The sequence below is a fragment of the Apostichopus japonicus genome, chromosome 7 (genome assembly GCF_037975245.1).
Source record: "Apostichopus japonicus isolate 1M-3 chromosome 7, ASM3797524v1, whole genome shotgun sequence".
NCBI classification, from domain to species: domain Eukaryota; kingdom Metazoa; phylum Echinodermata; class Holothuroidea; order Aspidochirotida; family Stichopodidae; genus Apostichopus; species Apostichopus japonicus.
In genome coordinates this window covers 594,229-607,298 of record NC_092567.1, presented here as the reverse complement: position 1 = coordinate 607,298, position 13,070 = coordinate 594,229, and the positions used below count along the sequence as shown (strand labels likewise).

General features: G+C 36.3%; 1 protein-coding gene across 2 annotated transcripts; it reads right to left on the bottom strand.

Moving 5' to 3' along the window:
- Positions 1 to 1,211: 1,211 nt before the first annotated feature.
- On the bottom strand, positions 1,212 to 12,595 carry LOC139970240 (NAD-dependent protein deacetylase sirtuin-3-like). Of its 2 annotated transcripts, none has more exons than XM_071975897.1 (9): positions 12,281 to 12,595; positions 10,700 to 10,910; positions 9,547 to 9,687; positions 8,488 to 8,720; positions 8,287 to 8,387; positions 7,444 to 7,494; positions 5,951 to 6,067; positions 4,010 to 4,228; positions 1,212 to 2,893 (listed from the first exon to the last, which is right to left on the bottom strand). In XM_071975897.1, the coding sequence occupies exons 1-9, from the start codon at positions 12,387 to 12,389 to the stop codon at positions 2,498 to 2,500; spliced, it is 1,578 nt and encodes a 525-aa protein (XP_071831998.1). In that variant the 5' UTR covers positions 12,390 to 12,595; the 3' UTR covers positions 1,212 to 2,497. The 2 variants fall into 2 exon arrangements, with proteins under 2 accessions (XP_071831998.1, XP_071831999.1); XM_071975898.1 differs by having other exon boundaries at positions 9,547 to 9,684.
- Positions 12,596 to 13,070: the final 475 nt, after the last annotated feature.

Here is a 13,070-nt window from a genome sequence, read left to right as displayed (position 1 = left end):
TTAGTTCAAATTGTACGGATGCCTATGAAGGTCATATATGATTGTTAGTTTCAAAAGCAGATGTTTTAATTGTAGATGGGATCCGAAAGTAGTATAACAAGTCGGACTCCGACAGGTGAATTTGAATGAACCCAGCTTTAAAATAAAGAGACAGTACAAGAATGCGTGGACTTGTAGCAAGATTGCTAACAGCTCATTGATCAACCGGCCGGTTGCAATGAGCGTCTCGGACGACTCACTAAACACCTCCACGACCTCAAGAAAATCAATGTTTAAAGTTAGATGCAGGCAGGCTTTTGCTCACCAATCTCATATAACTGGCAATCAGTGTATCAAACGGTCAGAACATTACAGACAATAGGTCCTCCCAAAGAATAATATTTTGGGGCAGCAAATTAGTAATTAGCAGTTAACTTCTTTCTTCCTTGTGTCATTCGGAGACTATTTCTTATTAGTATTAATCATATGCCAAACATTATTGCAAACTATTGACTGAGAAAGAATGCAATAGGTTAACACAGGCCGATGTATTACCCTAATCTGTGATTAATCTTAATGTTACCATATGGTCTTGTCACCCAACTCAATTTTGAAAGTATTAGCCTGGTCTTTTGGCTTCTGTTAATACTTTAGTCAGCTTTGAAAACTCTTACGCTTATCTTTGTGTTACCCTTGTCTTTGACTAAATATACCCAGATCATTGACTTAATTTGCAGTAGTTTGTCAAAAGCATAAACTGGCCATTCACCATGTATCCCTGCCTTAGATTAATAACACTGTTTGTTTCAACAGTTTTTTTCAGTGTCCATTATGTACAGTGATATTACTCTTGTTGCCTAACAGTTTGTAAATGTGATTTGAAGGAACCAATGTGAAAGATGGTTTTAAAATCAACCTGATCATTGATTATGTCCTAAAAGTAGACACAGGAATAAATACATTTAAAATATGTCACTAAAACAGGGTCAACAAGGCTGCAATTCCACCCACCATCAAAGAAAGGAGGGAAAAATTAAAAATACAATTGAAATTTGTTGTAAATAAAATAAAAAGGACACGCATAAATTAGGCATAAATTAAAATGAATTAAATTAAAATGCACATAAATTAAATAGGCATAAATAAGGCATAAATTAAAATGCGCATAAATTACGCATAAATAAGCGCAAGGACACGCAAAAAAAAAAAGCGGAAATAAAGAATCAACGGTGTTACATGGATTGCGTTATTTATTTACCTGAGAATGGTAAACCAGATTTATTTTCAAAAGAGAAAAAAAGTTAATGAAAGAGGGCAGAAGAAGTCACACACACAGAGAATAGCTGTACTGAAAATAAAAGACAGCTGAATATGAAAATATAGATCATTGTTATTTTACAGATCGCATGGACTGGGTCCAATCTTCCATCATATTCCAATAAATATACCGCAAACATGAAAGTAATGATAAAGTTTAGATACAGATATATAAGAAATGTGTTGTATTAAATCTAAAAATATAAATCTAAAAGCTGCAAGCAAACTTGTAGCTTTTAGGTCCGCATAATATTATCATGTTTATTTGTGGTTGCTATGTTTTATATTATATAATTATATACTATATTATTAATATGATTTATTTTCGACTCTAGGAATCAAGCGAATGCCTGACAGTTAATTTATTTATTTAACATTAATCAACAGCTAATCTCCCCCAGGCCCTTAAGGCAGCCTTTTGCATTTGATCATCAATGCCCTGTAAGTCTACCACTGTCCCCTCCCCTCCCCTCCTCTCCCCCCACCCCCATCTCCCAACCTGCCCCTTCTATCTCTCAATCACTTACACTAAGAAAACCACTCAAAGTCGCCCACCCATTAGTGACTAAGGTATGGCTGACACAACTCTCATGTTCACACCACGAGAGATATGAAATCAAGTAAATCAATAATAAACAATGGATGACGACATTATAAGAACAAGGTCAACATCAGGAAAGGACAAAAATGATTCTATTAAGACAAATAATATGGATATTATGTACTGAACAGGCATCCATCTACAGATGGAGCTCAATATATTAACTGTAACGAATCACATCTGATAGGATACAGGACCTCAAAGGAAAAAGCTGTAGATCTGTTAAACTTTACCCTCTCCACCCACCCCCCCCCCCCCCCAAACCACTGAGATACCTTGTACCCATGGACAGAGCTAAGGTGTTGTTCAAAGAGTCTATGATAGTACTTACTACTTTATTTGAATACAAGTTCTGTAGTTTATAGGGTAACCATGTAGACTTGCTTAGGAATCAAGTCACACCACTACAACTCTACTTATCTTGGCTTGTTACAGGGTCATCGTTCTCAAGATATAAATCAATACAAGGAACTGATGCCTGAATGGATTACAAGTTCATTATCAACTTATTACATGGCTATCTTTCAAACAATAATAGGCTCACCTCCTATTTCTTACATCAATAAACTCTAATCGGGTCAAAAACTGATTTCAAATCATTCATGAACTATCCGATGAAGAATCGCTTTCCTCAGAAGAGCTGGTTTCGGAAGACTCACTCGATGAGGGCAATCTCTCCTTCCTCCTACTCCTCCTCCAATTGTTTGTCTGCTTTGGTTGTCTGTAAATGTTTGGTAGCCCAGCAGGCTTCTTTCCTGAGCCGACATTCTTTCCTCCACCACTCAAGGTGTGAACTGACCTTGAGTTTGGCTTGTTGGCATTTATTTTATCACTATTTGCAGATGATACTTGAATATTGTTGTTATTTTCAGATTCTGTGGCATTGCGTGGTAGCTGACTTTTATTCTCTGTTGCGTGTTTATCGTTTGTTGTTCTGCTGCAGTTTTGTGCTGTTGAGTTTCCTTCGGTGCTTTGCGTAGAGCTGTATTTCTCATCCTGTGATATCAAACAATGAAAGTAACATTCTATGAATTTCACTTCAAAACAACCTATATACCAAATTATTTTTAAAATATTAATTTTCAAATTTCACTTCAACAACAACCTATATACCAAACTATTTTTAAAATATTGATTTTCACATATCGCTATTTTGTTAGAACTTCGCCATTCTGCTTGTCAGACCTTCTGCAACCATATCACGCAAATCGCAATTTCATGAGATCACACAATAAATTACTTCTGTGTATTAATCGCTCAAATCGATCATGGGGCAAAAGAGCTTTTGCTGCTGCTGCCCCTTCTCTGTGGAACAGCCTTCCAGAACATGTAAAACACAGTCCATCTCTTGCTTCTTTTAAACGCTCTCTCAAGACCCATCTGATGTAAAATGTTGAATTAACTGTTCACTGTAGCCCATTTTTGCTTACATTTTTGTCTTGTACTATGTTAACTGTTTTTTGTTTTGCTGTCGCACTGTTTGTGTCACTGCGCCCGGTGCAGTATAAATGTCCATTATTAAATTATTATTATTATAATGGAAAAGGTTGAAATAAGCTCCAATATAAGATCTTTGAACGATACAAACATTAATGGTTACTTGAGCTATAAAAGCAAGTTCACTGCCTGACCACTAGAAGAACTGCCATCTTATTTTCATAAAGTACTGCTCAAAGTGACACGGCGAACAAAAACTATTTGTCTGAACGTTTCATTCAAGCTTGATACAAATTAAGTGGTACAAAGAAAACCAATACTGGAATATTGAAAATAAATCAAATGAGTGTAATATGTACACAAAGAAAAAGAACTTTTAACCAGGGAATAAAAATATCAAATAAACTCACACAGGTCTTCAATGTAACAAAACCTGACTAATTAATTCCTAACTCATACAGTAGTAACTTAGACATAATATCAACTTACCAGTAATGCTTCGTTCTCTTTAATTAAGTCCTCCATCCTGACTAAATAACTCCTAACTCATACAGTAGTAAATTAGACATAATATCAACTTACCAGTATTGCTTCGTTCTCTTTAATTAAGTCCTCCATCCTGACTTAATAACTCCTAACTCATACAGTAGTAAATCAGACATAATATCAACTAACCAGTAATGCTTCATTCTCTTTAATTAAGTCCTCCATCGCTTTCTTCCAGCCGAGTACTCGGGTAAACTTTTGAACATTTTCGAGTAGATCGCCCGTAACAGCGAGATCATTGAACCGTCCCGTTTTGGGACGAGCAAATGGTCCAACAGCTTCACGATTAATTAGGATTCTTGGGATGTAACCCCTTGCTGAGTTAACAATACCAGCAAATGGATAAACCTGTGGGAAGTAAAGAAATAAATTGTTTCCAAGTTTGATGGAAATATGAACTATTACTTTAGTTCAGTATTACCTAAGGCTTCGTAAACCAACAAAACCTTTGAAACCCCATCCGTGTGATGATCTTGGACGAACAGCAGCAAATACCAAGCCATCTCATTTCAGTGAGTATTCAGAGAATTGTGAGGCAAACATGCAATGATCTCACCCATTGCAAATCCCAGCCTCCCAGGACTGCCGGTTAACACCCCAATCCGATGGAAAACAGTGTACCTCGCGATCAGACCAGTTTCTCAAATACTGACGAAGGTGAAGTCACCCAATGCATCCATTGTCACTGCAGTATAGCTATGGTGTATGAACCAAACTTCATTTCCCAATTTGCAAACCAGAAATATCAAGTCTATGGAAGGCATCACTCAATAACACTGCAAAGCAGCAGTTTTATATAGGTCAAGAAAATCTGGTTCTTTGGTGTCAAAGATTTGAACTTGGAAACTAAAACAATATTCCAGAGGTTTTTCATATTAATCATAGATAACCTGAAAATATAATACATTTATCTGATTTACAAGATGAAGGATAATGACATTTGAGACTAACCACAAGCACCAAAAATATGAAACATTACCAACATGATTATGACATTATAAATTCACTTTGTCAAGACTCCCCAAATTATTTCCAGGGCCTCTATTCCTGGGTTACTGTTGAAAAAAACACCCCTCCTAGCCAGTACAGTTTAACACAATTTCAGACCATTTACCTACATCAATGTAGTGTCAATAACCAGATAGTAGCCTGAGTTGTAACAGAACATTAGAGAAGTCAGGCTAAGTATAATGAACTATTAAAATGAAGAGAATTATTGATACTAAATGCCAGTAAGTAATCAATAGGTTTTAGAGGCTTTTACTTAAGTTATTTACTTCATATCTGTTAATAAACTGACTTTTCCCATTAAGAGTGGATTGAAACAATGGAAGTCTTAATAGTGTATGTAATTTGCAATAGCAAGTCTTCTTTGGAGTGCTTTGAAGTCTTATTTCTTCAACACTTTATAACTTTGGTACTGTGTCTATATGAAATACGTGGTCTACCTAGGTTGGTCATATGGCCGCCAAGTGAACCACGACGCCACAAACATGTTTGTATAGTTGATCAGTTTTAAGGGTTGAGGTTATTTCCACATATAGTTATTTTCTCGTAACCTATAATTAATTTCAGTATATATGCCTTGGTGAAGTGTTGCGTTGCATTTATGTGGTTAGTTTTGAATAGTTTTTAAATACCTCTGACTATTTCTTTAAAGATTTGTGAGGTGGACAATAACTACTACACAACACATTCACCACAAATGGAGTGTCTTCTTACCCCTGTAACAGTAACATTGTGCTTCCACACATACCTCACAAACTTCACCTTGTTATGTTCAAACTATTACTTCTGGCAGATTCTTTAAATGCAATTGACACGGATAGAGTATTAAACATCTCCAATGACAATATTGTGTTCTAACATGTAGCAGTGATGAGCCTGGGGTAAAAAAAAAATCACGGAACTTTAAAAAAATTGCGGTATAGGCTCTAGTTTGCGTATGCTACAGTGTGTTAGGATAATAGTTTTTGTCCCTGAGGTAGAAAAGAAATCACGGATATTCCGCGAATTCGCGAGAAAGCTCATGCCTGATGTAGTAAGAAGTGTGGATGGCTAATTACTCACCTCTAATGATGTTCCCATGATAATAACCATGTCACACTGTGGCAAGTCCTTTAAATAATAGAAAAATCTCTTGGGCAAATCTTCACCAAAGAAAACAATATCTGGCTTCACCACTCCCTGTTGGATTGTAAACAAAGAACCCTTGAATGATGAAAATAAATCAGGTTACTTGGAATATCCTCATACAACAGATACAATTACATGAGTAATAAATAATAATGAAAATAATTGATAAATTTCTCTACATGCCATGATCATAATCACCAGAAAAGGAGAGAAAAGCAACCCTTACCCTAAAAAGTAACTGACAACTGCATTTTGCTTGGAGACTTTGGAGTTGTCACTTTCAATCATTCTTTATGTGGCTAACTATGGGCAACTAGTTCAGCAATTTATTAATCACTTAACGAGGCAAAGAAACTTAAAGGGTGTCTCAGGAATTCCATGTCAATGGAATAAGCTAGTGTTCAAATTGTACGTATCTGTTTTGAAGGGTGTCAATGTGGTCTCTTGTAAGTACTATTGGTTCCTGTGTACAACAACTGCTATACTATTTTTGACTTTTGTAAAGCAATTTGTCCGTTACGCAGCACATTTTGTGATGCGATAACCAGCTAAATTATTTCCCTGATGGACTGTGTGGTTGCAATTACACACCTTCAATGTATCATTTTGTCATAACTGCTGTGATGTAAGTGCTCAGTTAAAGGAACAAATGTCTTCAAGTACCTGGTTTTTCCCATCTAAAGTTGAGAAAACTATAAGAAGAGTGTTATAAATTCAGGGCAAATCCATCTTTGAAAGATAATGGATAACAGTCGCTTATATCCAAACTTCCACAAATCATCTGGCAACAAAACTGGCAACATGAAAGCTCATTCTTTCACTGAGACATCCTACTGCTTCATCAAACATTCCTCAAAGTCTGCAAACAAATTTTAAGCAATTTCCTCCTGGAAAGCACTTTAGAAAAGTTGAAGCACTTTATTCAAAATGACAAAACTTGTGGACAATACCGTTGACCTTTAAAGAGGAGTTCTTTATTAAGATATGATTGTCAGCCATTTGCATACAGCATAACGTGCACTGACATATACAAACATATAAAAGTTTTCACAGAATGCCAGGCATTCCACGTATAACTACTCACAATTAGGCACATATCCAAAATAATTTATACAATTGCCAATTTATTTTGCTATTACTATATATTGGTAGTTAAATTATATATTGTAATGGAACTATTATATAACCTCACCACAGTTCTGTTCACACTACTGTAAAGTGTATATGTAATCACTTCTTGATAACCTCCTTATGTGAAAACCACTGTCAATGCAAGTTGCTATGCGTGTATTGTTGTTGCTATATGTTGTTGCTATGTGTGTATAACTACATTGTTGCACATTGCATGGTATTAGTGGCTTGTACACATGGGTGATCCTTCTATGCATTTCCTATTTCACTGTACTCTATCATCTTGAGTTACTTACAGTGCAGCTAGGTCTTTTACATCTCGGGATCGTATCGGTCATGATTAAAGCCTGCCGAAGCGAGAGAACAAAGGGAAAACCAATCAACTAACAAACTTATGAAAACAATTCTGTAACCCTGATTGGTCGGCATATTTCCCTGCAAGAATACCCGCTCTCTATAGGTGTTTCAATCTTCTTGCTTTACAATCAAACATGTCACTCACAATGTTTGCAAACTTGTAACACCAAAGGAGTTGATAACTTGTTGCTTTACAATCAAACACATTTTATGTTCACAGGAAATTGTATATGGAAACATATGGTGATCTGGAAATTTCCACACAGACAAAGGGAACATAAAACCAACATATGATCTCAGAATTTGTTAAATACACCTTCTATAGGATATATCCCATATAATACAGTGTCCAGAATGAAATAACACACCATGAATATCAAATACTCTCAGATACACTGTGAGAAGGTTCAAACCTAGGGAGACACCCAAGCTAGAAATAACTGCAGAAGATTCCAATTACTCCAATATATCACTATATTTTGAATTTTTTTTTTGTTTCCTTTGATAGATCTGCTTAGTGATTGTCAAAGATGTCAACAAATGTTGAAAATAATTTAACATGCATCTTGAAAACTAAATTTACTTGCAAATAAATGGGGAGTTACTCTGTTTTATTTGCAGGTGGTTTCCCATATTTTTTTTTTTTTTTTTTTTCATTTACTCCCTCAGTTTATCTATACAGGTATTTTGCAGATATTAAGCACTTGTTTAGAGAATTTACTATCTTGATCTTATGCATATTATGAAAACTTGTAAATCCATCTGATAAATTGAGAGTTTACCTTAATTTCATGTTCCTCATGAGATTGCTGGCAGCGTATACACGAAGCTCTTGTGAATGTTCCATGAGCCTCGACCAGTTTCTCTGGAGGGATACCAGCCACTTAAAATTTGAAAAAGGAATTTTATCAATTATTATATGATGAACTTACGGGCGGGCTAAATATTTGTTTACAAGAAAATTTAAGAAAAATGTGACTTACATCTCTCTAAACCGTCAATATTCTGAGTGTACATCCGTAGTAATTTACCCTTCTCATGCAGCATTCTCACAAAGTAATGAACATAATTTGGCCTGAACTTTCCCGGATAGAGTTCCTTGGCAAGGGTGAAGAACGGCTTGGGATTATTGTAAAAATACATGAGATCAAATATGGCTTCCGGGTACGGTATCTTGTATTGTTGAAGATTGTCGTAAAGTCCCGAACCAGGGGTTCTGTAAAGCAAAACAAAATATTTGATACTTTTGACCACATCTGGTAATATTCACACATATAGTAATTCGATACCACTGAATTTAAGAGAACTAATAAATACTTCCTTGAATACTGAGCTCATTAGCAAACAATTAGCTATTAAACCTAGTCAAAAGAATTGCGACTCAAAAATTTGAATGTGATGTGCTATCTGTAAGTTGTAAAAATTAATTTTATGAGTCATTGAATTGTCTCTTACTGAAGGTGAATTTGGTGAACTTGAAGTAAAGTTACCCAAATATGTCTTGTGCTTTCACTTTTCAGTTACCAGCATTCCGACTCATAGATTGTGACAGGTTAAACATTAGATGCAACTTTCAAATAATGTAATCCAAGTAGGGGCAATACTACGGAAGACTAATGCGGCCATGACAACAACAACAAAAAACATGGATAAAAAGACACAATTTTTACTACAAAAAACAAAATTTTTACTACGAAAAACATGTTTAAAATGTAAAACAAAATTTTTACTATGAAAAACAAAATTTTTAAAACGAAAATCAAAATTTTTTCTACGCAAAACAAATTTTGTAAAACGGAAAACAATTTTTTTTTTCGTTGTAAAAATTTTGTTTCTCGTAGTAAAAAATTTTGTTTTTCGTTTTAAAAATTTTGTTTTTTTCGTTTTAACTTTGTTTTCTTCTATATAAATATTCTTTTTTTTTTCTTTTTTTTTGGGGCCATGGCCGCATTAGTCTTCCGTACAATACAACCAGAATATATAAGAAACCGAAACTGCAAAATAGTAACTTAGCTGTTTGCAGACCAAAACAGAGTACTAACCGAAAGTCTGGTATACCACTGGGAGTGCTTATTCCAGCACCAGCCAGAATGACAATCTTTTTGCTACGATCTTGCAGGATCCAACGAGCAGCATCTTCCAGACTGTCACAGGTGCCAGAAGAACTTGAAAACCGACGGCTACTAAAAACATGAAAATTAAAGCAAATTGTCATCTAACACTTGATCATGCTACACAACTTAACACAAGGTGCTTTTATATAATCAAACAGAATAAAATAAAAAATAAAATAATTTTTTTTATTTTCTTTTTATTAATTAATTTTGTATTTGTTTACAGTAGCCTCTGAAGAAGATCCTGCAAGGTGCGAAACGTCAGGCCAACTTACTTTTATATTATAAAACAATAATTTTTTTTATTTTAATTTTTTATTGCTAGGAATGTCAGGCCAACTTACTTTTACACATATTATAAAACAGAACAGTAAAATTGGAAACTGGTTATAACTAGTTAAGATTGATACAAATTCTTTATAATAGTTTTGCTACAAACAGTACGAAACCTCTGTGCAATGTTTATAACATCTGTGTAACTGAACTCTATGCAATCACACACTCATACAGAGTACTGCCCATGAAGTCTCCATAGGATAGAATATATAGTTGATACTAGGACATAGGAAACTGATCAATAAGAATGCCAGTACTCTTTCAGTGTGTGATGAGCTGCAAACTTCCAAACTTTGATGGGTCTAACAGCATTATTGTGCCATCAGATTCTTGTTCACTATGGTCAGTGGCGTCGCCAGACATTTCAATCTTGGGATGCACAGAGGGGGGCACAGCACTTAATTAAGTGGGCACAATGTTTATTTGTGAATTCCGTCCTGGGGAAGGAGTCTAAGTGGAGGGGGTGTCCCCCTCCCATTTGGGAAATTTTTGATTAATTAAGGGTTCTTAGATGCAATCTGGTGCTTTATTTTGCGACCTGAAGTAACTTTATGTTCAAGAATTTTCGGGCTGAGTTTATGTTTTTAATTGAGGCAGATAAAGATTTTGTTTGAGTATTTTTCTTAACACTACAAATCGCATCTGTGGGGGACCAAATTTTTGGGGGAGGGCACGTGCCCACCCCCCCCCCCCCTCCAGGCCACCTCCTGTGGATGCCACTGGCCATGTGTCATGCTGCACTTACATAGGTTTCTTCTGGTTCTTTACAGACAATCTCTGAAATGTTTTGTCCAGGTCTGCCACCCTCGATGACGATGATGACCTCTGCCGGAGATTCCTGTTTGGATTGACACTCCCAGCACTGGATGAATAATTCAGCTTCCAGCCCTTTGGTTTGGAATTATTGCCAGTTTGAGTAGACTGAGGACGCTTATCTGATTCAGAACTTAGAACCCCTATATAGAGTGCAAGATAAATGGATTGCAATGATCTAAGCATATATAACTAGGAAATCGATGTTCTCAGACATTTTTGGAGCAGAGATCTCTGTAACTTACTGTATATTCAAAGTTCTTAAGTCCAAAATCCAAAGACACACTGTATACTGGTAAGCACATTAGCATGTTCTTTCTAACCACAAACTTGGTTTGGCTTTTAAGTGGAAGCTTAAGTCCATCTCTGCATGACCTTCTCTGTTTTGATCAAGTCGCGTGATCAGTGTTTCTATGCTTGTCAGTTCTTTCATGACAAGATTATTTCACTTTAACTGCGTACATTTGTTCAAACTGCCATGGTTGGTAGTCTGCAACTTTGCGCATGAGTCATAATGGGTGACTGAGTTGCAAGTTTTCACCAAGCCCAACATACAGCCTTTCTGAAAATGATCAACGTTGATTGTATCTCTATCGAAACAAGGAAACATCAATTTGTCCTAGAGCTGAAAAACGTCCATGGCATATTCTACCAATTTACTGAAATTGTATAGTTTGCCTTAACTCATGAATTATATACTTCTGATACATGTCTCCATTCTTAAGATACGTCCCTTCATATGTGCTTTCTGACTCGAGACCTTTAAAATTAGGCTATAAAATATGGGCCTACCTGTACCATACTCTGGGAGAATTGAATCTAACTTTTGAGGAAATCACACTCTAGTTCTAAGGTAGGCCCTATATTCATATTTGTTGAAGCTTCTTACCTGATCTTTGGGGCAAATAAGGATGGTGCTCAGATTGATTAACCATGCCTTGGTTAATTTTGTACATTCCACTAGCCTATAATGCTTATAAACCCAAATATCAGTTATACATGCGTTACACTAGGCCTTGTGCTTATTTACCCAATTTTTAAGCAAATAAGCACAGTTAATGCTTATTTAACTGTTAGTCATTGAAAAATGGCCAATGCAGTGAGCTATAGAAGGCCTAGTGCTCATTGAACCTCAGGTGACATCTACAGTACAGTGTGCCACAACCTCTGCTCATTTACGATCAGTTGGATAACAAGGTAAACCGAGTGTCCGTGACTTGTTACTATCATATACAAATATTAATTTACAGGTGGAAACGAGTCTAGGCTACATTGGGATATCTGGTCACCCAAGTTAATGTAGCGTAAATGTATCTTAGGCCAGGGCTAACCTAGGCTAGGCTTAACTTCTCTATGTTAACCTTGACTTGAGAAGCAGAGCCTGGGTAGCCTAGCCTATCATTAATGGATATTTTTTCTCTTGAGCCAGATAAACAGCCCACTGTTGCCTAGTGTTGAGTGCATTTACCAATCATATCACAAACAATGTAGCCTGCCTTCTCTTGCTACTTACCCTTTGAAACTTTTTTCAAACTTTGTTTGACTTTTGGCCGTTCCAAAACTGAGCCGTGAATGGCTTTTTTGGTTGCCATAACGAATCTTAAGCAAGAAGCCCTGATCATTCTTCGTAAGGCATCAGATCTTCTGTTTTTACTTTTGCTTCGTGTTCGTTTACTATTCGCATGATGTTTGTGAAATTAACCTTCGGCCTTTTAATTTATAAACAGCTACACAGAGTGAAGAAAGTTCAGGATCAAGAACTCCTTTCAAGTTCATGCGAAAGTATGCCTTGCCAAGCTTGGTCCCCGATCGAAACGACAAATTACCGGTTTGCAGCTAGCTTTACATATACAGTAGGTAACTCAACACAGTGTATTTGGTGACTTAATTTGGTGGCGTAGGACATGGACATGTGGGCCTGCAAGGCTACAATACAATGTACGATGCTGAATAGGTTCAATCGGAGATGGAAGGGGACGCGGGGGGGGGGGTCACAAATTCGAGGGGCATCAGTTGGTCATGTCCAATATACGTGTGCTCCCGCTACATGGTCAATTCTAAACGTCTGATTCTGTAAGTTAAGTCTTTCTCAGCAATTTATATTGTTTTCTAAGTTACATATGTAGCCTTCGCTGAAATGCTGAATCTCAAAATTAAAAGAAAGATGAGCAATTATGCTATAGGGAAATGCCCAAAGCTCTAGATGCGATCTCAACAGAACTACTACCCCTGTCTGCAACATGGTAGCCCGTTCGTCATTGCTGTTTGAAGTTTCCCTGTATCAGTTTCCTTGGTCTCTCCGT